The sequence below is a fragment of the Branchiostoma lanceolatum genome, chromosome 1 (genome assembly GCF_035083965.1).
Source record: "Branchiostoma lanceolatum isolate klBraLanc5 chromosome 1, klBraLanc5.hap2, whole genome shotgun sequence".
Taxonomy (NCBI): Eukaryota; Metazoa; Chordata; class Leptocardii; order Amphioxiformes; family Branchiostomatidae; genus Branchiostoma; species Branchiostoma lanceolatum.
Window position 1 is genome coordinate 23,354,985 of NC_089722.1, and position 25,470 is coordinate 23,380,454.

Below are 25,470 nucleotides of genomic sequence, written 5' to 3' on the forward strand. Positions count from 1 at the left end.
ATTGTAAAATCGTAATGAATTTAAATCACAGCCGGTGCACCACGAACAAATAATACGTTATATTCAAGTAAATCACATTTCCAAAATTAGCACTTGAATTCAAATTCATTTTCTATAACCTAACCATCGCAGAATAGCATCTTAGAAGTCTTTATAAGTTAACGTTAACGCAGTCAAGCACGGCTATACGGATTGAACATTCTTGATTTAAAGAATGAACATGAACAAGCTAACGGTTGCCGCTACCATATAACCCAGGTGTTTCAGCAAAAATTACATCAACCGTATTCTAATGTCTTTATTCTAAGACAGACATGATTGTCACAGTAAAATACAGGTGTTTCCCTGAGACAGGAGAGCGTGACACGTCATAGCTGTCATGGCGGCGCCCGTGTGTCGAGCAAGCATGGCAGTAATATTGCTCATTCTAACGCTGATGTTCAATGATCTAGTACTTTGTGCGGCAGAGACAGGTACGTGACTTTGTACAAGAGACATTTCTCAGCTAAGGTTAGATGTGGATTTGATATAGCTTCATCTTAATCGCGCGAAAGTAGTTTCTTTAGATGGAAACTTACACGCTGTCATCTTTTCTTTCCATCATGCACGACTTCTATTGTCTGGGTAGCCGTTTCCACGCCAGGGTCTTTGATAGATTGACCAATCTTCCAGTGATTGAAACCGTAACTTGGTTTACATTCCAGATTGAAAACTTCGCATTGTTTTCCATCTGTCGGAACGATTCTTGTGTAATGTAACAAAGTGCACTCAAACGTGGCCATATGTGAACTATCTTTGTAGTTCTTACAGTAAACCACACTGTAACATACGACGATGGTCCTGTTTAATATGAAATACATCATGTATGTACATTTGGGAACAGTCCTCGTAAGGAACCTAACACGAGATACTTTTTCTGCAAAAGTCTTACTAAATGTGTCCTAAATAAGCTAGTTCGGAGTTGCTACTACGCATGTGCAGTTTCAAAGGTGAAGGCCCCCGGCTTGTAAACAGTGCTCGTCTCCACATTGTCTAGATTTGCATAACAATTCCCAGACTGGGTTTGTTCACGTCTCGGGGGCCTTCACCTTTGACACTGCACATGCGTAGTAGCAACTCCGAACTAGCTTATAAAACGTCCTATAAGATTGAGTCATTTCGTTTTGTTGTAAGTGACTGTAGGAGTTGAAAAGGAAGGGCGACAATGTGTGAACGGACGCTGCCATTCATCCATCGGACGGGAACTGAGTCACGACAGTCCCATAAGAGACGGCAGGGGGGATACAGATGGGGATGAAGAACCCACGCCATCTTCTGAGGGTCTCCTGAAACTACTGAGGGACACTGCGGTCCATACAAGATGGATGAGTAAACGTGCTAGGATTGGCGAAGAGAGGTTATACTGCAACTTAGTACATTTATGTCTACATTTGTGTGGCGTAGTGAGAGCAAAAAAGGAGGAAGACTCTATCTAACGTTATAGATCTACTCATCAGAAATGCTCACTTTTAGCGCTTTCGTAGATTCGAATCCGCACGCATGTTCAGTGTCAAAGGTGAAGTCCCATGAGACGGAAACAAAATCCGTCTTGGCATTGTTATGCAAATCGAGATGACAATGCCAGGGGCCTTCACCTTTGACACTGCACATGCGTAGTCGAATCTACGAAAGCGACTATTTATGGTAAATGAGCTTTGACGAGGAAGACTCTTTTGGCATGATTTTCAGTTATTTCTTCACATCTCAGGTACTGGACAAACTTCGTTTGTAATGATCGTGAGGTGGTGCCGTCTCTCTGGGTCTGTGATGGGACTGCCGACTGCATGAACTCTGAGGACGAGAGCAGGTGTCTGGGTACGAGACCAAGAGAAAGCTGCCTAGCTTGACAATACATAACCTTCAAATACACAGTTTAACAAATTTGGGTTGTTTTAATAGTTACAACAACGGTCAAAACGTAACAAACATAAAGGAGAATCTTACATTCAGTCAACTTTGCATGTTTGAATATCAGGTTACTGTGGAGGTTACGGCTATCCAGTACCCGGATGTGAGTGTGACTTGGGATTCTGCATGAACGACAGACCTTCCCCCGTCTGCGCATGCGGCTTCAGGGACTGTCTGTTTCCACTACCCAGATCGTGCAGACGTTCGTAGAAAGTTTATTGTTTGGACGCAAGATTGAGTAATTCTTTAATTTCGATAGCACTGTAACCGTGCACCTCGTACTATTTGAGTCGATATTTGTTATAGCTCAACGGCATGCCTGGAAATGATAGCGCTAGCCAACTTTTTTTTTTTTAGATATTCTATCAGCTGTAGCTCCTGCGTTTATGATATTTTTATATTACCATTATACTAAAAGAAAAACACTGACTTTTTATCGGTGACTTTATACATATCAAGAAATTGTATTACACGACCCCTCGTACAGCTGAATATAAGTCCTTTCGTAGATTTGAGTACGCATTTGCAATGTCAAAGGTGAAGGCCCCTGAGAGGTAACCAAAACCCGTCTGGACATTGCTATGCACATCGAGACAGGATCGAGACGAGAACTGTTGATACGATAGGGGCCTTCACCTTTGACACTGAACATGCGTCCTCGAATCTACGAAAGAGCTTATTGTGACTTGCATTGTGTTTGAAATGTGTCAGGACCTACATTTCTGGGGCTGCCAGCGTTCAACCCGACCGCAATCGGAATGAAACACCTGCAGGAACCGCAGTGTCAGGTGGAGATGGACCTCATCTTTCTTCTGGACGGATCAGCCAGCGTCGGACACCTCAACTTCGAGAAGGAGAAGAAGTTTTGTCGACAGCTGGTCAGTGATTTCGACATCGGGCCCAATAAGACACGGGTTGCTACCATTCAGTACAGGTGTGTGTCTGTCGTGTTTCTAAGTTCTACACAGTTATTGACTGATGTCTGTACTTATAATGTATTGTGTTTGCAGTCACGTGACGATGACGTAACGTCGCGTCCGCCATGTTGATGGAGAAATGTTGTAAATGAAAATATTGATTTAGAACATTTCTCCGTCGACACGGCAGGCGCTATCTCAACGTGATTGATTTTATTTCTGCACATCTAGTGAGCAACAGACCAAGTTGTAAGAAAACACATGGCATAGACAATCTCTATTAGACTAACTACGCCAGCTATAGGGAGAACAATTTGCCATTGGAGTTTGGCCACCACATGGTTCGACTGGCCAGGCGCAGTCTTCGAGGGGGAAATATTAACCTACCTGCGGACTGGCTCTCCTGGCCAATTGTGATTTGTGATTTTTTTGTGATTTAATGAAATTGTAAAACAGTACAATACACGTGGGCCACAGGCAGCTGTTGCTGGTGTCGTGGCCCACACACAAGACAATACAAAGCACATAGACTACAAATAACAAACGGTCGGTATATACAATTAATCTAAAAAGCAGCTTAATAAAACATAACCTAGCTATCACTTCGTATTACTACTATAATATATATGATGGGTATTATCACTGGTCCAATTATTCCTTTTTTTGCCGAATTCTACAAGACAGGAAGGCCAGGTTTAGACTACGGCATAGACGTCAATGATCACTGTTTGCATGTTACAGCATTGGTCAGCAGGACGAGTTCTGGTTCGACCTTCCGGACGTTCACACCCTGCGGAACGACCTGGCTCAGATCGTGTACATGGACGGGCCAGGCACAGAGACGGGGAAGGCCATCATGTACATGACCAACAGGTTCTCACAGAGGGAGGGCGCGAAAAAGGTCAGATGTAACTCTCGCGTGGTAAAACGAGACTAGCCTTCAACTTAGTAGCTCTAGGGCCTAAGCATTTAACAGACTTTGGTATCTTTCATTTTCATGACCGTGCCTGTACATCATAACCTGACAGAATTTTACTAGAAAGTAGAAAGCTTGTTCCTGACATCAGAAACACCCAAGGTCAGATTTATAATTTTGCATGCTGTGTAATATCCTTAATGGCAGCTTTTCAAGATTTCAACATCCCGCATGGCGAGAATGCTCACGCTAAAGCCACGCGGATACAAACATCCTTTTATGTACACCATAACCAATGGAAGGCATTCAGCACCAAGGACAGACGACAGCCTTCAGTTATAACTACTCATATATATGTTGTCAGCGGATTGTGATATCACATAAACCGATCGTTGACCTTTCCACAGATTGCCATCATGATCACAGACGGTAAAAACAACACTGAGTCGCTAAAGTCACGTGAATACAAACACCCCTTTAGGTACACCATAACCAATGGAAGCATTCAGCACCAAGGACAGACGCCAGCCTTCAGTTATAACTACTCATATATATGTTGTCAGCGGATTGTGATATCACATATACTGATTGTTGACCTTTCTACAGATTGCCATCGTGATCACAGACGGTAAGAACAACCCCGAGTCGCGGGTCGGGGTGCGCATGGCGGCAGACTTTGCGCGGGAGGATGGGATCACTCTGTACGCTGTGGGGGTGGGCACCGAGGTGGACATCCGGGAACTTACAGACCTGGCGGGCGATCCAAGCAGAGTCTACAAGTAAGAACGGTTCCATTATCTGAGGGAGGGATGGTCATAGAATCGTTCCAATGAAAAGACAAGGAGAACCAGCAGAGGCTGTACAAGCAGATGCTCAGAGTTAAACCATAGTCACAAAACAAAGTGGCTGCAAATATTCAAAAACACTGTAAAATGCTCTGAAGCTCTGCGTTTCTTTTGTTCCTTCCCAGTGTTGAGGACTTTCAGTCGCTATCGGCTTTTGCAGACCAGGGTCCACTGCAGACGGAGTTATGTCTCAATGAGACACCAACAACAACAGATAACCAAACACCAGGACCGTCAGGATTCCCGGGGAGCAGCCGCTCGGGCCCTATTTCCTCAGAGGGTGATTATTTTTGGCGAGACCTCAGGAGCGGAGCACTTATACAGTTTTCGTTTGTAAATGATAACAGATATGACATCCGTTTGACATAAAATGTTTGAGTCTAGAACAGTGATTTACCCGGGGTTGAGGGCATTGTTGTGCTCTTTAAGTATTTAAGGTGGTAGAATACAGCTAAATGGCAGACAAGACTCAAGCATGAAAGGCACAATGAAACAGTTCAGCGCTACTTTTATCCTCCATTAGGTCTTTGTGGTAGCTGATCAAGGTTTTTTTTCAGATCTCCGCACATACGCGATCATATCCTGCTCTTCGTACGGCATGCAAGTGGACTTCCCACGAAGATATTTTCCGCAAGTGTACGGACCAGCACTCCACCTAGCGGACTCGTCCTGTACTGCACGGAGCAACAGCACCCACGTCAGCATCCTGGCGCCGCTGATTGGGTGTGGAACAACCAGCTCGGCACGTATATAGGGAAATCACGAACGTGATATATCAAATTGGCATTTATACTTTCATAAATTGCAAAGCTTCCTTACAAGAGACATAGAAAGAGAAACACAAGAAATGAATGTGGTACAAATTCTATTTTGCGCGTTTGAACCTTGAACCATTTCCTCGTAAGATAGTACTGAGAGATATCAACTAAGAGCCAAATGACTAATTTCCCTGTCTTCAATTCAAATTTGCAAAATGTGACATAATCATACCTTATTACATTTTTTCTTAAATAATTTGTAACATTGAAGACATTTTAAGATAATTTCAATAAAAACATGTTACCAGCTAGCTACACAATGAGCCTATTTTCTAACCTTTGACCCTCTCGAATGGTATTGACTCATTTTCACACAGATGACAGCAGACTTTATCATATACCGTAACAAGGTGATAGAGGACGGACGCATGCTCCCCGGGGCCTCGTCCTCCCCCATCATCCGCGCCTGCGGCTTTGAGCTGGACTTCACCTGTCAGATGCCGCGGCACAAGTCCCTCCTCACCGACTACAACCCCGTGGTTCAGCCCGACAGGTTCTACGAACAGGGCATGGGGAAGCTACAAGCTGTTTTAAGGTGGGGACGCAAGATTTTATTTTACTATAGGGAGGAAAAACAACTGCTGTATGGCACCGGTGAGACGTATTAAAAATCATAATGTTTTACATCAAAAAGTCAGAACATGCTATACAGTAAAAAGTAAAACATGGCATTGTTTCACAGTGGCATACTTCACTTTAATAAGCAAAAACGTAATCTAAGGTGAAAATTGATCAACATGTTTTATGGCGAGAAGTAAGGACTAAAAACATGTGAGCACTATGATGTCACGTATTTTCGTTTTGTCCACATATACATTACAGTAATTTGAGAATATTAGTCTTCTACGTTTCTTGCTCTTGACTTTATGTCATGTTTCCCTGGACCGTTTTAAGTTAATAAGACGTTTTTATTTGAAAACCAAACACCCATCCCAGGTTCTGCCATGATGCCAGCTGTATGTCGTACAACACTGACTCCCCGCTTGTCGTCAAGATTGGGGGCAACGTTATAGTGGAGATCGAGCTCTTGACCTCTGACCCTGATCCCAGCATCATAGTGGAGGACTGTATAACTACGGACACGCCCACTTCCACTGGTGGGGGCTACCAGTACCAGATCATTCAGGAAGCGTGAGTGTTCATTACTGTATGTATAAAATATGTAGTCAGTTTTTTTCCCCATTTGTTCGGGAAAACATACAAACACTCGGTACACAGTTGTGATGCTTTAGACTCTGCAAATACAAATAATTTACACGTGGATGGCCACATAATTGCAATGCTGTAAACAGAAGTAGTCATAGGGGATTGGGACAGCAGCAATTTCTAGCAATATTGTTTTCTTCTTCGCAAGCTTCGAATTCTAAGGGAATCTATGTTTTCCGTCTATTTCATTAAAAGATCACACATACACACAATCAGGGTAGTAGCTCATTTGGTACGGTCGGGTATCCTCGAAAGAACAGCACAACTCCTCAACGATCAAATCATTATTCGGGCAGTAGCCCACCGTCATAGTCATGGTGGAATAATGGCATAACAATAGATGTGGCAGGTTCAAGTGGAAGGTTATCTCAACAACGAAGCTTACAGACATACATGAGCCACACTGCCTCCATATGTTGCTTCCTAGGTGCGGTGTGGACCCCACCTACCACCAGCTGGCAGCTCCACGCCACTCCATTGATAGGTTCAAGTTCCAAGCCTTCAACTTTATCAGTGACGTCACTAGAGTCTACCTGAGGTGTGGTGTCCTCGTCTGCAGGGCCTCTCAGCCAGGAAACAGGTTAAGTGTCAATCCTTATCTTCCCTTCTATCAATCTCCAAGTAGATAAAGAAAGGGAATATCGTAACGTTTTCTGACCACCCCACTTTTCTGGCAGGTAGAATAGGTCGCCAAGTGAGTGGTGAGTCTTACATTCCGACATTTTCTTGGAGAATGCATGCACTTCCATCTACATTAGTATATACATCAAAATTGAGGTGACATCGAAAAGGAACACCCACAGAGCCACATACACACACGCACGTAGGCACACACACACACGCACACACACACACACACACACACACACACACACACACACACACACACACACACACACACACACACACACACACACACACACACACACACAAACATTTGGCAATTCTAAACTAACAAAAGTTCCACGACCTCATATCTCCATGAACAATTCTATTCATGCAAATGACTTACACATTTGCATACTATATGCTTGGTCATAAACACCTTTATCTAACTTACACATGTTGCAATATTGACAGTCCTGTAATTTTCCAATTAGATGAATTATGGTGTTTTTGCATTAATTATGCAAATAAGGAATTTATTTGCATAATTGGTATCTGTTGATGCTCCACTTTCCATAAACTACATGTTACATGTATTTAAGTCTGATAATGGAAAACACTGCAAATATAGATTTTCCTCATTAGCTATGCAAATTGAGTCACAATTAGCATATTTGCACTTCATTATGTACATTTCTGTCTACGCTACCTGCATACTAAGTATCATATTGACAGTCCTATAATTTTCCAATAAGATGAGATATGGTGTTTTGCATTAATTATGCAAATTAGGAATCTATTTGCATAATTGGTATCTGTTGATGATCCACTTTCCATAAACTACATACGTTACATGCATTTGAGTCTGATAATGAAAAACACAGCAAATATAGATTTTCCTCATTAGCTATGCAAATTAAGTCCAATTAACATAATTTGCACTTCATTGTGTACATCTGTCTAAGCTACCTGTATACTAAATATCATGGAAACCCGTCGTTCCTTTGTTCAGTTATCATCCTTAGAAGATTCTCACGATAACGCCCCTGCAGTTCCAGAGCAAGCTGCTAGGGGACCCATACCCACACCACGTCTTCATTACACCACAAGCTATTTGCCACCAAAAAATCAAGACCATAGTACGTCCAGGTCAAGAGATACAAAAATGGAATTTCTGCTGCAGTACCAAGGTCACATACCAGGGGGCCCAAAATCGACCTTGAATTTCGGCTTCATTACACCTACCCACATACCAAATATCATCGTAATCAATCAAGAGGTTCTTGAGTTATGCTGACTACAGTAGTCCGGAAACACAAACAGACAAACAAACAGACAGACACACGTGCACCCAAAACAATATCTCCATTTTTCATGGAGATAAAGATTACATTACGAATATATCTTTGAACCCTACTTGTCTGACAGGTGCGCCCATGGGTGTGTCCAACACTGGCTGGGGAAGAGGTCAGTGGTGAATCTTGATGACGTCATCATCCACGTAACCTCTGGCCCACTTGTTCTCCTACGGCAGACGACACCACGACCCTAGGGACAAGTGAGTCTGACCTATCTATATCATGTAGCTAATAGGAACAATTCTCATGACAACACAATCTGTTCAAATTTTCCTGATTTTATTGTTCGATGTGTTGTGAACTGATTTTTCTTCTTCTGTTCACAGATTTGAGACTACTGATGCTTAGGACAAAACGACTTCTGCCAGATTTAACGAAGACTACGACAACCATTGAAGCTATCTCTTGAGAATTCGGTCAATCATGCATAAATGAAACTAGATTTATATGATGAAATATATCAGACTGTAGATGACCTAATTTTCACACTTCCGAGTTATAAAAATAAAACGATGAAATTATATGATGTCTGAGTTTGCGTCGTTTGTGTCCCTTTTTTTACCAAATAATTTTCTGTCACGTTTCCTTTTTCATAGACACACAAGTGCGTTAAGATCTCAGGAGAGAACATAACATTGAGAACTCCCAGATACCGTGCCATTCAGGTTTCCCGCCAAATTCTTGACACATATAAACGTCTGAACCGCCTAAACCAAACGTGTTTCCTGCGTTCAGCGGTTCATTATCATGCTCGGAAGCACATAGATTCTGATGAAAAGAAGAGTGGAAATTTACCGGTTGCTTCTCAGTTTAGTGAAAAACAGGCGTTTATTGATTTGTAGATCGATCTGGTAAAAAAAGTCATATGTCGCCGGCTAGGACGCGGTTCACAAATTATGACGAACTTAACGACATGGTAAGTAACATTACATGTAGAAATACGACATGGTAGCTCACCACTTTTCACCTTGCTTATACGTGAGAATGGCGTTTTAAGAGGGTACAGGGTAAAACTAAAGTGTGTTATCCTTTCTTGCTTTCTTTTTTTCCTTTTCTGTCAAAAACCAAGTAGATGTAGGGTGGCTATGTTGATTTGATTGCATGAATGACATCCTCTGTGGGCCCTTAGACTGATGCAAGCGTGCTAATATAAAACAAGACTTGCCTTCATTATGAAATCTACGTGGTCATGAAGGATGGACAAAACTTAACACACAGAATATGTTTTACCGAAATATAGATTCTTCATTGCTGTGCTTTCAAAACTTCTTCTTTGACGAGAGGCTGGTAGAGTCTATGTTCGAGGTAGGTGTAGCCCTCCTTGGTGTCATTAACTCCGAGTCACAAATAGATTAGTTTTCAGAGCTGTTCAAGCCTGCCTGTCTGAGAAACAAAACTGTTGAAAAGTTGTGAGCTTCTAGTTTTCTGAAAATCAATGCTCAGATTATTAATTGATATTGTATGCAAGTGTCTGATTTTTATTTCATTCCCTATAAACAGCAAGGAGCTAACAGTCAAGAATTGTAGGTTGAACATGCTTTTTTTAAAAATACAAACATGTGATATGAGTCATTATAGACCCATAAGGTACACACGACACAGAGCAGTGTTTTCAGTAAACCATTCTATATAACTATTGTTACATAATTTAATGGTCCAGTGAAGTAAAAGGTCAAATTTGTTACCGGAAAGCATATATGAAATACATATATCCTTGTATTATGATAACTTACTCCTTATGTACAAGAAGTGCTGTGTACATGAACATTATTCTTCGGGCGATGACAGTGTGGTGTCTAACAATCAAACACTTTAACGTCAACTAGAGTTTTTAGACTTATTCAAGGTCATTCGAAAATGTGTGTGAAGACGTCTGGACCTGTTAGGAAAACTTTAAGCCTAAGATTTTTAAGTATTCTTTGCATTTTCACTTATATATTCAACACATTACATCACTACCTTCTCTATGGTAGTTCATTGTTTCCATTTCAGAAATCACAACCTCCACGGAAAAACAACCTATGACGATGGCCAATGAGGCTATTTTTTCACTGTTCTGCAATTTTGGAGCACGACTCATTTCCACAACACGACTTGTTCAGTGCATACTGTGTCAGGTTTTCAACATCCGGTTTTCTATCAGTTCTGTGTTCACATGAGCCAGTTGGGTTAGACTCCTGCGGACTTGACGTTGGCTTCGCTGTAACAGTTCTTTTCTGTCTGACGGGTCGTGGCGGTCGGTGTTTCTCGTTATTCACGGTCCAGGGCCCCAGACTGGCGTTAGCGTAGAAGTCCATGGGGTAGGTGTTCTGCCAGGATATAGCATCAAGTGCAACTGAGGCCTGAGAGTCAACAAAAAAAAAACATTGCTACATATGTACACCTAGAGGGCATATAATGAGGGTGGCCTACACAAACAGCTCACTTACTATACAGTTTATCATCTGTTGTTCGAAAGTATTTTAGATTGTTTTTAGCATGTTCTGACAAAAAAAACTGGTTGCTATCTAGTGTGGCCCCTTGCTACTGAAGCATTGCATTAGAACAAAAGCATACATACAAAATCACATTTTGCTGTTATTTCAAAGGATGCAACATGTACACAGTAGAGATAGCTATGATACCGACAGATGGACATATACAGGTATGTAACAATTTCTCAAACCTCGTAAGGCGTGAGGAGAGGCTTGGTGAATGCCGTTCCCCAGTCGATGGACAGTCGTGGACATGCCACCTGGATCCACCTGCAGAAACAACATGGACATGTAAGCTTTTACAGGAGACAAGCTAGGAACAGACACTAGGAACAGACACAGAGTTCTAGCTTATGGACATTTTTTTATCATTAGCATCTAACAGATGTCTTGCATTCTGTTAACACACAAAAAAATAAAAATAAAGGAAAGCCAGACAGCCCAGTAGGTGAACTACCTATCAGACCTCTACAGAGAGAAATCTTATCCACTTAACCTTGATTTGAACATGACCAACTTTAACATGGAGCATTTTGTGGAAGGGTAACAAAATGATTTTGTTATATCTTTGCTGTTAGGTGGTTAAAAGTTAAAGACACACATAGAAACTAAAATGGAGCAAATATAGAAATCACTTACGCATCTACGTCTGAGAACATGTTGAGTTTGTCTGGGAAGACTTCAGACAGTAAGACTGTGATGTACTCCTTACCACACTGCTGGAGCTTCTCTGCAATGTGCTGTAACAAGGTTCACAAAAAATCCTGATCAAGCATACATGTACATGTACTGCACTGTATAATAATCACTTAAGGTAAGGCTTTGTACCTAGATGTAACATCAGATACAGGTGGCAGTACAAAGCTTTAGCTACAGGTCTGAACCTGTACCTGTGCGTGAGACTGTACCTGTACCATTCGTCTTCAGTGATGACAGAAACATGAATAGACAGTTAACAGAATGAAGAGAACCCATTCTTTTGAATGGATCTCAAATCAAAGATGGTATAATTTCAATGTTTTTGTCTTTTCCCAATGCTAAATACTCACCTTAGTGGTAGGTATTATACATTTTTAGTTACAAAATACCAGTTATAAACTTGAGTGTTATTGTTAGTCTATTCAAGTACTGTACTGATGTTCCAGTATTTTGGACCAGGCTGTAGCTAAACGATTTTTGCTGTACAGTACCAGTACTGTGTAAAAGTATATAGTCCTAGTTCAGGGTTAGCTCAACAAATGACTGATCATATGCTTTATCCCACACATCCTGATGTCTTACCTCTAAGACCTTAGGAGACCCCTGTCTGCCCAGGGTGCCCAAGATCAGCCCAAACTTGTTCCCCTGCGCGGCTGTCTGGATGGCCTGGTGTCTGTTCTGGTGCATCAGGTCAATGTCATAGTACTCACGGGAGAACACCTTACTGTAGGGGTCGTACCTAAACATGGGGGCAACATGATATACACACAGCAGGTGAACAGAGGTGAACAGAACATTTAAGTCTTTTACAAGTTTTCTCCTATAGCAGCACCCTCTAGCAGACCTGACCTGAAGTGTAGTCAGAAACTACATACTGTGGTGTACACAATCATCATCATCATCATGAGTCAACTTATTGTACACAATACAAAAGTTACTAAAAGAAACTGGATAAGTTTTGTAGCTATGTTCAGATGTTTAGGATAGCATCTTCTATCTTTCATCAGTGACCGCAATATCTTATTACCTGGATGTCTAACCTTCATCAATGTGTATACTGTAGAGAAATGAATCTGTTTGATTCTGACCTGTACGCTGGAACTTCAGGGTTGGCAATCATGATGGCCTCCAGGTGGAACCGGCCGTCACCTAGGTAACTGGGGCGGGATGGGGGCCAGTATTCAGCCATTACTTCATTGAGCTGACAAAAATTGAATGCTTCTTGTGTGAAGAAGTGCTCAATAGCAAAAGAGATGTGAAGAAGTGATGAAGTGAAACACCTTAAAACTGTTTCATCTTGTATTTTTGTTTATCTTTTGATAGTCTCTTCTCTTACATCTATCTTAAATCTGATCACAGATGATTCCATGAACAAGACATTGATTTTGTCAGTTTATCTATTGACATGTGATATACATCCAACCATAAAAGTGAAATGTACCATGACGTTAATTCTGTTATGTTTAAGCATAACTGTTTCTGTTCATATATACTGTACAAGCTAGCAAAGAAGCACCACATCGCTCACATGATGGCATCAGTGTCCTGCAGTCTGGGGGCAGTACAGCCCAGGATCTCCCCTGGGGACAGGGGTTTGGACTGGGGAATATGGACCTTGTAGTCCTCACTCAGCTCTTGTTTAGCAGCCTGTGGAGGGAAAAAAACAACTTGTTTATACCACAAATAGAGTCTGTGACATACAGATTGGCTTCACTCCTGAGGCACTGCCCAAAAAAATTTGCTTGCTGGGATGGACATAAACTTCACCCCATCCAAAAAAATATTCTGATCTTCAAGACATGAAATTGATGAAAATGTATTTTTGTAAGCTTGAATTAAGAAGGAAAATTGACAACATGGGCTTCCAAACAAAGAGTGGGATGGAAAAACTCTATAGCTGGAGACAGCCTTATCAGGAACTTTACAAAGCTACACTAATTCTCCCTGGCCAGTGATAGCAAACCTTTTAGATTTCTGAACAGGACCATAAAGATGTTTCCTATATTAGCACACTCTGACAGAACTTGCCTGAAGTGCAGCCACAAACTGTATGGTGCTGACCAGTGCCAGGGAGGAAGCAGGGCTGAAGTTGTGCCTCACAGTCTGGATGAAGTGCATGGTGTCGATCTTAATGTCCACAAACACATACAGCATCTTCATCCCCGATGTAGCATCGATGGGGACTGTACAACACATGGGTAAATAAAAAGTATTTGTAAAACAAATGTGAAAATAGTGATAGCGAACATTATAAGAAAGATGGCCAGAATAGCATGGCATGGATAGCCATGAAATAAATATTGTTGAAAGAAGTTGAAAGAATCAAAGGTCTCAGGCTTTATTCTCTCAATTTTTCATCTGTCACAAAATGTAGCTTATCATGTTATATTTTCCTTTTAATTTCTCCAAATAACATCTAAAAATGCCTTAGAGTTCTTACTAATGCCTAATGGTGTCAAAATGACTAAACTTGGCAATGATATACAAATATTGAAGGATGACATAATCTGCACTATATACCTACCAGTTTATGGTGAATAAATGACAAAATGGATAAATGAAAAATAGATGAAGGAAGGAAGGAAAATAGAAAAATCTCAAGAACAAATGAATGAATGAATGAACAAATGAAATCAAACAGAGTGTAAAAGTTTGTGAAAGTGTATAAAGCTTATTACTGAGGCAGCTGTGCCCATAGTGCACCATGAGGTCAGCACCCAGAGCCTTGGCAGTGAAGTCATCCACACAACATGCACCGTACGTCACATCTCCCATGATCAGGGTGTCAGCTTCTGTAAACCTGCAAAACGAAGATAAAATAGTCATTCACACAACATGCACCGTACGTCACATCTCCCATGATCAGGGTGTCAGCTGATGTAAACCTGCAGAACAAAGAAACAACAGAAATTGAAACTCCAATCTGTCTGGTACAAAAAGCCTGAATATCTTAAGTTTATGTTACAAAATTTCTTTGTTGTTCAATGCTGATAAAGGTTCTGACAACTGCTGTGTCTTCTTTTTTTACTCTCAATTGATGTATACTAGTTATAAGTACTAGTAACTGTATCTACCTTTGATTCTGGAAATTTAAACAAAAGACTGAATTTTGAAAAAACTATTTAAAAGGACATACCTTTCTATGATGTCTGCAATGGTGGTCGCAAACATTAGGAGACCTTCTGGAAACTGTAAGGCCACTGAAAAGTGAACAACAATGGAATTTGAATATTGCTAAAGTTTCTAACTCAAGGAAAGCAGGGCATGTTTAAAAGTTGAAATGCTGTACTCTTTAAAACAATACCAAAAAATAATACCAAAATGTTTAAAAGCAGCAACAACAAAAAGCAGTTACCTCTTTTGGCTCCTGAAGATTTGACTCTCCAAACTGTCTTGAAGATTTCGAAGTTGTAGTTTGAGGGCAACTGAAACAGGTAATGAAAATCTGCCATATTTATCACACTTCATAATATATTCTCATCAATGAACAAAACTTTGTATACGTAAGAACCCTTAAAAAGCTATGCTATAAGTATTTTTTCCAGCACTACAGTATGCTGTGAGTTTTTCAATACTTGTTTATTAATGACATAACGTTACATAACATGACATAACGTTACATAACGTAACATGTAAGAACCAGGTAAACAATATCACTTATTGTGGTAACATTCTTCATCCAAAGCTCAGGCTAAAACGTTAATGTATACTTACATGATCTAAATGTTTTTGAACTATGTTATAAGTTGATTGGTCGTAAAAAAAAAGTTATGTCAGCGGCCCCCATCACTACAATCCCTGCCCCACCTGTTTAACTGCCTGCTGTAGTTCCACATTGTTGAGGATGTCTTCTGGAATCTGGTGTGCCAATCGTGCTGCAGCTCCTCCTGTTGGGCAGACATGGAAACGCAAATTAGTGATGTTTTTCAGGGTCTTAAATTACAGATTTTGCTACTTTTCTTACCCTGTCATCGCTATCTTGTACGCTAAACCAAGGAGTGGCAAACTGTATATTTTTTTCCTGTCACGAAAAAATACTATGCCCCCCTCCCACCCCTACGCACACACGTGAACGTTCATAACTTCATTATCATCATATTCAATATTTCATACATTATCATACTTATTACTATGTACTATATACTGTTGGCCCATACCCTTCGGTCCTGTAAACCTCCTCCTCTTTTCTGCAGAAGTTTTCGCGGAAATAACTTTAGGATCGTACAGTTCTGTACCGGAAACGGACGCCATGTTCTAGCAGACGATGCTTCTGCAGTGCGGAGCAAAATAGCTAGGTGGCGTTGCAACCATGTGCGTAGTGTAGTGTTACCAATGACCAAGGGCCTAAGGACGTCAATATGTAGTCTCCACCAGGCCTTCCTACGGGGGTATGAATGGAAGAATTAGGCAAAAGGGGAGTAACTGGCCAGGAAAGTCAGTCCGCGCGAATGTGGCCTATGGTGGCCTTACTTCACTGGCAAATATTCTGTCTAAGGCTACACCAAGTAATTTTTATGGATGACGTCCTTTGGAGACCCTAAATCTAATGCGAGAGCGCGAAAAAAAACAAGAAGGGCCGAAAAAACAAGATGCCTAGATTTGAAATACAATAGTCGACGACACATGTTAGGACACAAATTGAATGAGAGAACACAGTGTAACAAGTAACAATTCTTTTATTCATCATGAAAACAGCAATAATTTGAATAAATCAGTTGAAGTTGAACAGCAGCTGTTGTCCTGTACTGTGTCTTTCCATATCCCATTGATTTTGCAGGCCTGCAGAAACATAGTATATTAAAAAGGAACTCTTTGGTCATAGTTACAGGAAGCGGAATTTCTTGTTTTTTTTCTGGGAACAGACCAAAATCAATGCGCGCGCGGACGTCATCCATAAAAATTACTTGGTGTAGCCTAACTATAGCCAGTGTAGTTAGTCTGGTAGAGACTAGGCAATATAACGTTACATGGTGCTACGAGTCACAATGAATTGGGATTTAGAGTCAATGGAAGATGTATAAATCTTATTGGACGATACATCTCAATAGATTTCCCTTCAATTTCATTCCTATACGATTTTGTTTTTCAAAATTGCAATGAAATCAATTCTATATTCAGTCTCTTACGCACATCATAAGCACAGTATCACAATTATCCTTTATAATTGTATCGTTTTCACTTTCTATGTATTAATTGTATTACTTATTTCTATCAATCAGCCATTTGTTATTAAGACGATAATCAACTTTAAATAGCACAGAGAAGGAGGACCTTGCAGAAGTAAAATAGGCCTTTTCCCTCCTCCGGCTGTACATGTTTTTATTGTTTATCATCTTACATTGTATGTCGACGTCATTTCTTGTTGTGTAGATAGATAATTAAACAAATAAACAAACAAGAAAGAAGCACGTATTACAGGCATAGGTGTGGTTTCTGCAATATTATAAATAACACTACCAGAAAATTCAAGGTTGTGAAGACACCTCTAGGAGCGTGGTAGTTGTAACTTTATGCGTTAACAATTTCACCGGGATGTAAAATAAGAAAGACGCTAAAGTTTTCCATTTTCACAAGCGATGCTAGAGCCAGTGTCTCCGATGTACACCACACTTGCACTTGTCCTCAGCTGACCTGCATCGTGTCTCATGGCGCCACTGACGTCACGTTTACAAGACCGCAACAGAACGAACCCGTTCTCCCGGTACGCTGACAATCACAATATGCCTTAAGGCTATTCTACCATCGATATCGTATGCAACAATAGCACTTTTATTATCACAAAGTCTATCGCGCGATTCTATCCTTTCCTGTCTGCTTAATTTGGGAGCTAGCAGATTATATATATTAAAAACGATCGAGTGGGTGAAAGTTCATTCCGAGTCCATGTGTCAAGTGTTACATGTAAAGAGACGGGTCAACTGAGAAGGACGGCGTCGCGACAAGGTGAGACCGGCGGCGGCACCTTGAATCACATTCGGGGACTGCTGTAGCATTGTGTCTGGCGATGCTTTGTTCGCCAGTCGCTAAACCAGACCTCCGCCATGCCGGTTTTACACAGATACCATTCCGTAGTTCCACTACAGCCGTCTGACTATAAGGAATATCAGGGAGTCATGTTTTCGGCGCTGTATCCACCGGAAGACATCCGGGCGCTTCAGGGATTTCAAGTTCGGGACGACGACGTTTTCATTGCGAGCTACCCACGGTCAGGTAAGAGAATATTTGCCATATTCGAACCAGTAAAATTTTCTGCGACTGCGTAACGTTAAATGAAGCGATTAAATACTTCCGTGTCGACGCACATTCGCAGTTTATTTTTCCTCTATGGTTTGTTAAAGCTTGTAAACAGGAATTTAAAAAGCCGCAGGCTTCGGCTAGGCAAGCATGTGGTTTCCGTACTAGTATAACCATACTCTTGTTTCAAAACAACTAATCTACTTAAGTGTAAAAATTTAAACACCTGCAACTGTTAACACACACTCGAATCGTTAACACGCGTTAACACTATTTGTATAGTTTTATATATTCACAAATATATTGCATTTTAGACGAATTATCCGTGAAATTACATTCACCATGTAGCTTCATAGATTATCATATAACGGTGTTGCTCACACGTACTTGGTATTGTCGGCTGCATGTGCTTCAAATTGGCTATATCATATGATAAAACCATGGGAACATATGGTACAAAGCCCAGGCACTTAAGTTTCCCTGATTAACTTGATATCGCTAGTTATAGTACCGGACCAACGAATGATGTATATAACACGTATTCAGCCCGTAGTTATGACAACAACAAAATCAAAATGGTGAAATTTAGCGTACTGTTGTTCTTCTGTTCGATTACAGCAAGATGAGAATTTAAACATGGTGTTAAAACGTTTCTCCACACATTAAAAAACACGATAAGAAACACAGAATTTCACAGCTCGAGAAACGTTAGCTTATTGTATGCGAAAGGTACCCGCACAGCAATACATGACTATATATCTGCATATTAGAGCTTATTTCATATATATGTTTGGCGAAAATTCATTTTGAACCCTAGCAGTGAAACAAGCTTGAAATCTGCGAACCTCTACTGCTAATATTGACAGTGAATATTCCATCCCCAGATGGTGACACTCTGCCACATGGGCAACGATTTACATGTCATATGCGCATGTAAAAATAATGGCTGCACAGCAGAGAGAGCCAAGGTCGACGTTGCTGTATTGAATATAACGGCCTTGAAAGAACTAGATACATTTGCTCTGTTTTGGTGAAATCCTTGTCACAGCAACCCACTTCTAACTGATAGCTAAAACTCAAGAAGGTTGAAGTATGTAAGTGCCCCAATGCGTGTGCACCACAAGAAAGTGAATAATCTTGTGTTGCTTCATAGGATAATATTCAAGCGGTATTTGACAATATTACATCTAAGAGTAAAAGACTTTCATGTCTTCGCTTCCACAATCTAGCTACGGCAAGCAAGGCTTTTATTTCCGTTCCCTGCCGCCATTGAAACAGTAGCCGGGCGTAAATTTGGCAAAGGTCTGTGTCCCAGGGCAGGGCAGTGTCCTCTAGCCAGGCCAAGGTCAACTCTGTAATGCATCAGGGTCACGTTCACCAAACCGCCCTCCCGCCGAGACATTTCACGTACTGGGTGCTATGTACTACACCTTCTCTTAGCCATGATGGCTGCCGTGTGCTCTTTCATAACGCACATACGCGTCAACGTAACGTTATGAGAAGTAACGTTGCAGACGTCCTGAAACTGGGGCGTGTTTGTTCTAACCCGCTGCAACCGTCGTCCTGTATTCGCGCCCTCCCCCACCCCACGTGGCCTTGTCCCGTTGCTCGCACTAATGTTTTGTTGCACCAGTAAAAGGGATAAAAAGCGGCATCCGTAGAGAGGTTGACCCTGACCTTGCGTAGCCTCTGCCCCCTCTGTCAACCCGAACTGATCAGAAAAACATCTAATCTAGCTCCATATCCGTCAACACGGGCCCCGAAGGTAAAGAAATACCTGTTAAATATTCATAGAAACTCGTGGTTTAAAAGACTTGTCAAGGGTGGTATTGATTGAAATGCCAAGATTGGCGGCGACGTTCGCGTTTTGGGACTTGACAAATATAGAATTTCTTTCCATTTATTCATTTTTGTGTGCAGTCGTGCAAAGGTTCGCCCACGTATGAATTCTGGAGTGATAAAGATCTTTCGTTTCAAATGCACAGCTTTGTTTTGTATGCTCCAAAGCGTTTGTTAAATACACATAAAACGGAGTTTAGCCTCAAGTCTGACGTATTCGTCCGTGAACAGATACAGTGCGGCAACAGTCGACAAAATCAATTCTATACGGTACATTATTCTTAAAATCAATAGTTGTACCGATAAAAGACGACCTCACAATGGCATTGTCACAACCACATGTATTGTATTATTAAGCATTTCAACAACTGTCAATTTGCACCTTTCCTTTTTCATAAACATGTTGTAAACGTTCTTAACATTTCGTAAGCAGAAATGCTAAAAATGCTAATTAATACAAAAGACAACTGATAGCTTTAATTGTTTAAAGATGTATAATTTTACTCCGAAATTGCATTCTTTTACGAACCTATGATTCTGAACAGAAAAGGCTGACACACCACTTTTCATATCGTCATATTTCCGATTTGAATACTTAATTTTGGTTGTACATGTATACCCCTTAATCAAGTTTAGCCTGTTAAGTTCGTGGTCTTCAGAAGTCCGACCCTTTGATGAATGAAAGGATGAATGAAACTTTTATTTACGTGTCTTGCGACTTCACGCTGCCAGCCCATATGGGCTTATAAGACACGGCCAGGAAGAAAACGTAATAATATACATGGTACAGAGAGTCAAATCAAATCAAATCAAATGTAACGTAAATAATAAACAGATAGAGATAACGTAATATTGCGCATAGTACATAGATTCAACTCAAATATAACATACATGTAAGTAATAGATGATAATGAATCAAGTTCCAACCCAAATTGATAATGCATTGATAGTAACATCACAGAAAAGGATAGTATAACCAAAGGCCCGGTGATGTGTAACTGTAACGTGCTTAGTGCATACCCAGAATCAACTCAATAGTAATTTCCACCCGTGCAGGCTCCACGTGGATGGAGGAGATCGTGTCTCTCATCTTTAACGGCGGGGACGTGAGCCGGGTGGCGACCGTGCCGGTGTACGAGCGGGTACCGTGTCTGGAGGAGCGGCCGGTCGGGACCAGGGTGCCGAACCGCCGCCTGTTGGACGCCGCCCCGGGACCTCGGGTCATGAAAACCCGCCTGCCCTGGAGTATGGTCCCGCCTCAGGTCCGACAGGGGAAAGGCAAGGTAATTATAGATGTGGCCATTTTGCGAGTCTGTTAAGGTACAATAGATGACCACAGTGTTGTAGAAGTTATACATTTATCAAGAAGAGCAGACTGTTCAAAACGCGAGCAGTGCCATATTGAAGCCGCATTGCACTACCAGCAAATCAAAGCATCATGCTTCACCTCAATTGAGGATTATAGAAGAAAAAGAAGTACATGTTCTAGTGTATGTCAGTATTCCGTACGGATTGGAAAGTATACAATGATCCCTTTACGATGCCTCTCCTCTTCTCCTCACTTTTGTATAATGCTTGAGCGCTCAAGCTCATACCGGAAGTTCCGGTACTTTGCTTCTTGCACTAAATAGCATTGCTAATTCCGTCGCAGACCTACATTTGTGTGTGCATTAGTACTTCATATCTCATATCTTATATGCAAGATACCCTGATCTGAAAATAGATTGTACCAGTAGACCTGAATTTGAAGCGCCCCCTGCCCCATCCCTGCAGGTGGTGTACCTCGCCCGAAACCCCAAGGACACGTGCAACTCCCTCTACCACTTCCACCGCATGAGCCGGTGTCACGTCACTCCCGAGTCTTGGGCGGAGTTCTTCTTTCACTTCGTCGAAGGGAAAGGTTAGTTTTAGAATTGTATTCATTCATTCATTTATTTATTTTTGAATCCTAAGTCTCAGACACCCCCAACATTAACACTAGAACCATAAAATACAATTTATAGAATTGTTGGGCTATGTTGGCTCTTTCTGACAATTTTTTTCTGGAGTAAATAAAAACCAGTCATATAGATAACTCATGCATTAATGGTTTTGCACCGTATATAACGTTATTGGTTTCCATGAGTATCATTTATTTCATTTTTCATTGTATTTATACAGGGCAAATGCATTGAAATCCATATCAGCTGTAGCTTGCAGGCATATTTGATAAGTTTGCTGTTTTGTTGTTTCAGTTGAGTTCGGGTCTTGGTTCGACCACATACTCGGATGGCAGACACATGCCAGCACCTATCCCACTAAGATGCTGTTCGTCAAGTATGAAGATTTACATAAGGTATGACACATCACTAAGCTTTTGTGATCAAAACATGTATGTTTAATACCTTGATAAAGGTGAATGTTACGCTTTTATGCTTGGTGGCACATAGGGCAGTTACCTGGCTGTATGCTTACCTTGAGTAAATATTATCTAAAAACGTTCTCATTGTTGTTGTAGTTCAACGTCAAAAGATTTGCTCAGTGAGATGTCAATGCCCCCATTACCAGGCTTGATCAAACAAACAATGTCGTCGTGCATGCACATTCGACGGCGTACGTTGTGCAATTGGACTCTAGAGTGGAGAGGGGCACAAATAAGTTAGCTATTCATAAGGTGTTGTGATCGGTGACCACACCTGGTAAATGCATGACCCAGTTACACACAACTCAGTGACGATATCTAGCGGAGTTAGTAGAAATAACAAGCCGAACTTGAAGAGGTGTTTGTAAATCTTCTAGAAGAAGAAACGTAACAACGCAAGCCTTTGAAACTTGTAATGTACATAAATACAAACGGAACTGACTTGTGCTTGTCCGTAGGATCCTCACATGGTGGTCGCGCGAGTGGCACAGTTCCTCAGCCGGCCCCTGTCGCCACAGACCGTGGATACTGTCGTCAAACACTGTCGGTTCGACAACATGAAGGCTAACCCCATGACCAACTACTCTAACGACGACCGCTTCGACTTCAACCAATCAGAGTTCTTGAGAACAGGTCAGGGGATGACGTAATAAAGTGACGTTATGTTATGAAGGGATGACGTAGTTTGAAAGCAAGTGACGTAACATAACTGGAATGTTCAAATGTTGAGGCAGTGCGGCAAACCGGATGATCCCTTTGCAGCTACCTAACGTAACACAACATATGAAGACACTTTATTCGGGACACTTGTATAGTGGTATAACGTTACATATGCGTAATGTCAAAATGCGTTTACATCATCAAACTATGAACAGTTTTAAAAGTATTTATCAGACGATACATTGTTCTGTGTGTTTCTGGAAGTAATAATGCACCTTCCTGCGTTCAGTCGTTTAAGTTTATACTCAATGCATTGTTGTTGTTGTTTCCTTCATCTAGGAACTGTGGCGAACTGGAAAAAGTTCTTCCTCGTTATCAACAGCCTGGACTTTGACCGGATCTATGCTGAGCGGATGCAGGCGAGCGGTTTGCAGTTTGATTACGACAGAACCGGCGAGTTCGGAGCCGACAGAGATCTGGAGGATTATTGTTTCAGATAAGAACGATAACGAAAAGGCCATGTTGATTCTATTATATGGATAACATCCTCTAGGGACTCCAAACTTGATGTGAGCGTGCGAATAAAAAAATGTTCGGCAAAATAAAAAGTTGCCTTCATTATGAAATCTACGTGGTCAGGAAGGATGAACAAAACTAAACACACAGTGTGGTATTCCGAAATATAGGTTCTTCAATTCTCCTGTTTCAAAACCTCTTCTTGAAATTGACTTTGGAATTCTACGACACAAGTTTCTGTTTTCCGCATCTTTTTTTGCAATTTACAGCATGTATTTTCTAGCTGCTTTTTACGATTTACAGTATGGCCGAAAACTTTTTTAAACGGATGAAAATGGATGCGCGCGCGGATATCAACCATATAATCAAATCAACATGGCCATATGTCAGCGAAAAAACAATGGTGCTAAAGAAAAAGAAAAGACGTAGATTATCAGTGAAAGTCTTCGTCCAAAAGATTCAATTTATTTCGTTTCTAGTTCCTATCACGTAAAATTGGTGTAGATCTAGCGGTGAATAGGTTTTTTCTATCTTGTGTGTTTGTCTGATTTGCTGGGTACGAAAGGGATTGTGCACAAACCTTATGATTCAGGTGTTAAATATACCTCATAACTTTATGTTTCTTTGGAAAATTACATAACATAAATCATATGTCATAAAGACTACATAAAATTACATTATAATATAATACATCAACTATTGACAATGGTGTGCTTGCATATTCAAGATCTTTATTCAACTGTTGAAACAGCATTTGTATTGTATATGGTGTATTTGACCACTATGTTGTTTCAGCTTCGGCAGCTAACTATCAAAGCAACTGGAATCGTCCTAAAGTACTGTATTTTCCATCTAAATAAAGTCTTTTGACCTGAAAACGAGTAATCGAGTCAACGGCATTGCGTTTCTGATTGGTTGTGTTTTTTTCTCTATCATACGTTGATAGGCTTATCCCTGCATGCGTTGTACATTTCTTTTGTTTTCCAATTGAATCATGTTAGATTTAAGAGAAATCATTACCAGTGCATTCACTAAAGTCACATTAACATTCATTCATTCATTCATAGTCCATACATTTCCCATACATTGCGCCGTAACAAAACTTACTACCAAAACTAGCTAATGTTATTGCTTGTGCTGATACTAGTATTGATCGCACTATATATTGATATGTTGTTTAGCCTCTGACATTTGATCTATGGAAGGCACTACTTTCCTTGTAGACGTACTAATACTATTCACACAGAAGAAAATGTGCGTAGCAGTGCAATTGTATTTTTTCATGTTACTCGGCGTGTGTCAAGTAGTCAAAAAAATTGAATGTTGCAAATTTCCCGTCTGTTCTTGTCAAGAAGTCGCTGTTTGAAGCTTTACGGAAAAAAATTGCTTCTTAATCTCGAAGTTGATATCTTTTTTCGTTTTTTTTTCTTCTTAGAAATCGAGAAACCGTGTGAGAAAGACAAGACACGACCCTAGAAAGCAGGAACGAAAATTCTTAAAGAACACCCGGAGGTACGGTAGTTCGACTCAAATCCGCCAGGGCACAGTGATGTAAAAACATAGCAGCAGTTCGATACCACCAATATAGCGTTTGCTACAATGTGTCCGCCGCGTATTCCTGTGGCAGACGGGTCTGGTTATACAGTCTCAGCGACATGTCGATAGTCTTGATGTAAATGTTCGTATAGCCTTTCATGTCAGACGTGTAGGGGTCAAATTCAAGATGGCGTCTTCTCTTGAACTTGCCATCCTTGTCAGCTTCCAGGCAGATGAGTCTGTCCTGCGAGGCAGGGAGGCCCAGGAAGTCCAGGATTCTGTGTAACTGGACCATAGTGTCTCTCACAAAGTCCTCGTAATGCACGACTAGCAGCCTTCTGCTGTACTGCAGCCAGTTTAGGTTGGTGTTAGTCCAGGTTCGGGACTGACCATCCACAAACTCTCGCCATTCTAATAGAAATAAGAACTTTGCGTCAGACGTCAAGCTTCAATAGACAAGAAGAATCGCTTAATGAAAACTCTCTGCTATTGCCAGCA

The 25,470-nt window shown here is 41.0% G+C and overlaps 4 protein-coding genes across 5 annotated transcripts in view; 2 read left to right on the forward strand and 2 right to left on the reverse strand.

Annotated features, from left to right (window-relative positions):
- Positions 1 to 353: 353 nt before the first annotated feature.
- On the forward strand, positions 354 to 9,134 carry LOC136442514 (uncharacterized). 2 transcript variants are annotated; one of them, XM_066439419.1, is made up of 14 exons: positions 354 to 473; positions 1,174 to 1,396; positions 1,748 to 1,854; positions 2,015 to 2,149; positions 2,659 to 2,881; positions 3,606 to 3,765; positions 4,387 to 4,559; positions 4,751 to 4,905; positions 5,183 to 5,367; positions 5,761 to 5,978; positions 6,380 to 6,574; positions 7,077 to 7,229; positions 8,684 to 8,813; positions 8,940 to 9,134. In XM_066439419.1, the coding sequence occupies exons 1-13, from the start codon at positions 380 to 382 to the stop codon at positions 8,805 to 8,807; spliced, it is 2,145 nt and encodes a 714-aa protein (XP_066295516.1). In that variant the 5' UTR covers positions 354 to 379; the 3' UTR covers positions 8,808 to 8,813; positions 8,940 to 9,134. The 2 variants fall into 2 exon arrangements, with proteins under 2 accessions (XP_066295516.1, XP_066295525.1); XM_066439428.1 differs by having other exon boundaries at positions 1,183 to 1,396.
- A 936-nt stretch (positions 9,135 to 10,070) lies between these two features.
- On the reverse strand, positions 10,071 to 16,078 carry LOC136442527 (2-(3-amino-3-carboxypropyl)histidine synthase subunit 1-like). The gene is made up of 12 exons (XM_066439440.1): positions 15,944 to 16,078; positions 15,594 to 15,673; positions 15,142 to 15,211; positions 14,923 to 14,986; positions 14,465 to 14,586; positions 13,815 to 13,969; positions 13,315 to 13,433; positions 12,875 to 12,943; positions 12,369 to 12,525; positions 11,727 to 11,827; positions 11,279 to 11,357; positions 10,071 to 10,955 (listed from the first exon to the last, which is right to left on the reverse strand). The coding sequence occupies exons 1-12, from the start codon at positions 16,035 to 16,037 to the stop codon at positions 10,662 to 10,664; spliced, it is 1,404 nt and encodes a 467-aa protein (XP_066295537.1). The 5' UTR covers positions 16,038 to 16,078; the 3' UTR covers positions 10,071 to 10,661.
- A 1,465-nt stretch (positions 16,079 to 17,543) lies between these two features.
- Positions 17,544 to 24,317, forward strand: LOC136442552 (sulfotransferase 1A3-like). Its single transcript, XM_066439472.1, has 6 exons — positions 17,544 to 17,996; positions 20,916 to 21,142; positions 21,633 to 21,759; positions 22,094 to 22,194; positions 22,719 to 22,893; positions 23,260 to 24,317. Exons 1-6 carry the CDS (start codon positions 17,828 to 17,830, stop codon positions 23,418 to 23,420), a joined length of 960 nt encoding a protein of 319 aa, XP_066295569.1. The 5' UTR covers positions 17,544 to 17,827; the 3' UTR covers positions 23,421 to 24,317.
- LOC136442534 (sialate:O-sulfotransferase 2-like) overlaps positions 24,148 to 25,470 on the reverse strand; it is a 32,107-nt gene continuing 30,784 nt past the window's right edge. Inside the window, exon 8 of the mRNA XM_066439453.1 lies at positions 24,148 to 25,383. Within this exon, the coding sequence (XP_066295550.1) occupies positions 25,031 to 25,383 (353 nt within the window). The 3' untranslated portion in view covers positions 24,148 to 25,030. The remainder of the gene's footprint in view (positions 25,384 to 25,470) is intronic.

Bases quoted from the DNA above. Each gene is read 5' to 3' on its own strand.
- LOC136442514 (XM_066439419.1), top strand. From the start codon at position 380: ATGGCGGCGCCCGTGTGTCGAGCAAGCATGGCAGTAATATTGCTCATT. The intron at 474-1,173 runs GTACGTGACTTT...TTTTGTTGTAAG, and splicing joins ACTTTGTGCGGCAGAGACAG to TGACTGTAGGAGTTGAAAAG. The intron at 5,979-6,379 runs GTGGGGACGCAA...CACCCATCCCAG, and splicing joins AAGCTACAAGCTGTTTTAAG to GTTCTGCCATGATGCCAGCT.
- LOC136442527 (XM_066439440.1), bottom strand. From the start codon at position 16,037: ATGGCGTCCGTTTCCGGTACAGAACTGTACGATCCTAAAGTTATTTCC. The intron at 15,674-15,943 runs GTATGGGCCAAC...TCTGCCCAACAG, and splicing joins GAGGTTTACAGGACCGAAGG to GAGGAGCTGCAGCACGATTG. The intron at 10,956-11,278 runs GTTTGAGAAATT...GTTGACTCTCAG, and splicing joins CTCTCCTCACGCCTTACGAG to GCCTCAGTTGCACTTGATGC.
- LOC136442552 (XM_066439472.1), top strand. From the start codon at position 17,828: ATGCCGGTTTTACACAGATACCATTCCGTAGTTCCACTACAGCCGTCT. The intron at 17,997-20,915 runs GTAAGAGAATAT...CCACCCGTGCAG, and splicing joins TGCGAGCTACCCACGGTCAG to GCTCCACGTGGATGGAGGAG. The intron at 21,143-21,632 runs GTAATTATAGAT...CCATCCCTGCAG, and splicing joins TCCGACAGGGGAAAGGCAAG to GTGGTGTACCTCGCCCGAAA.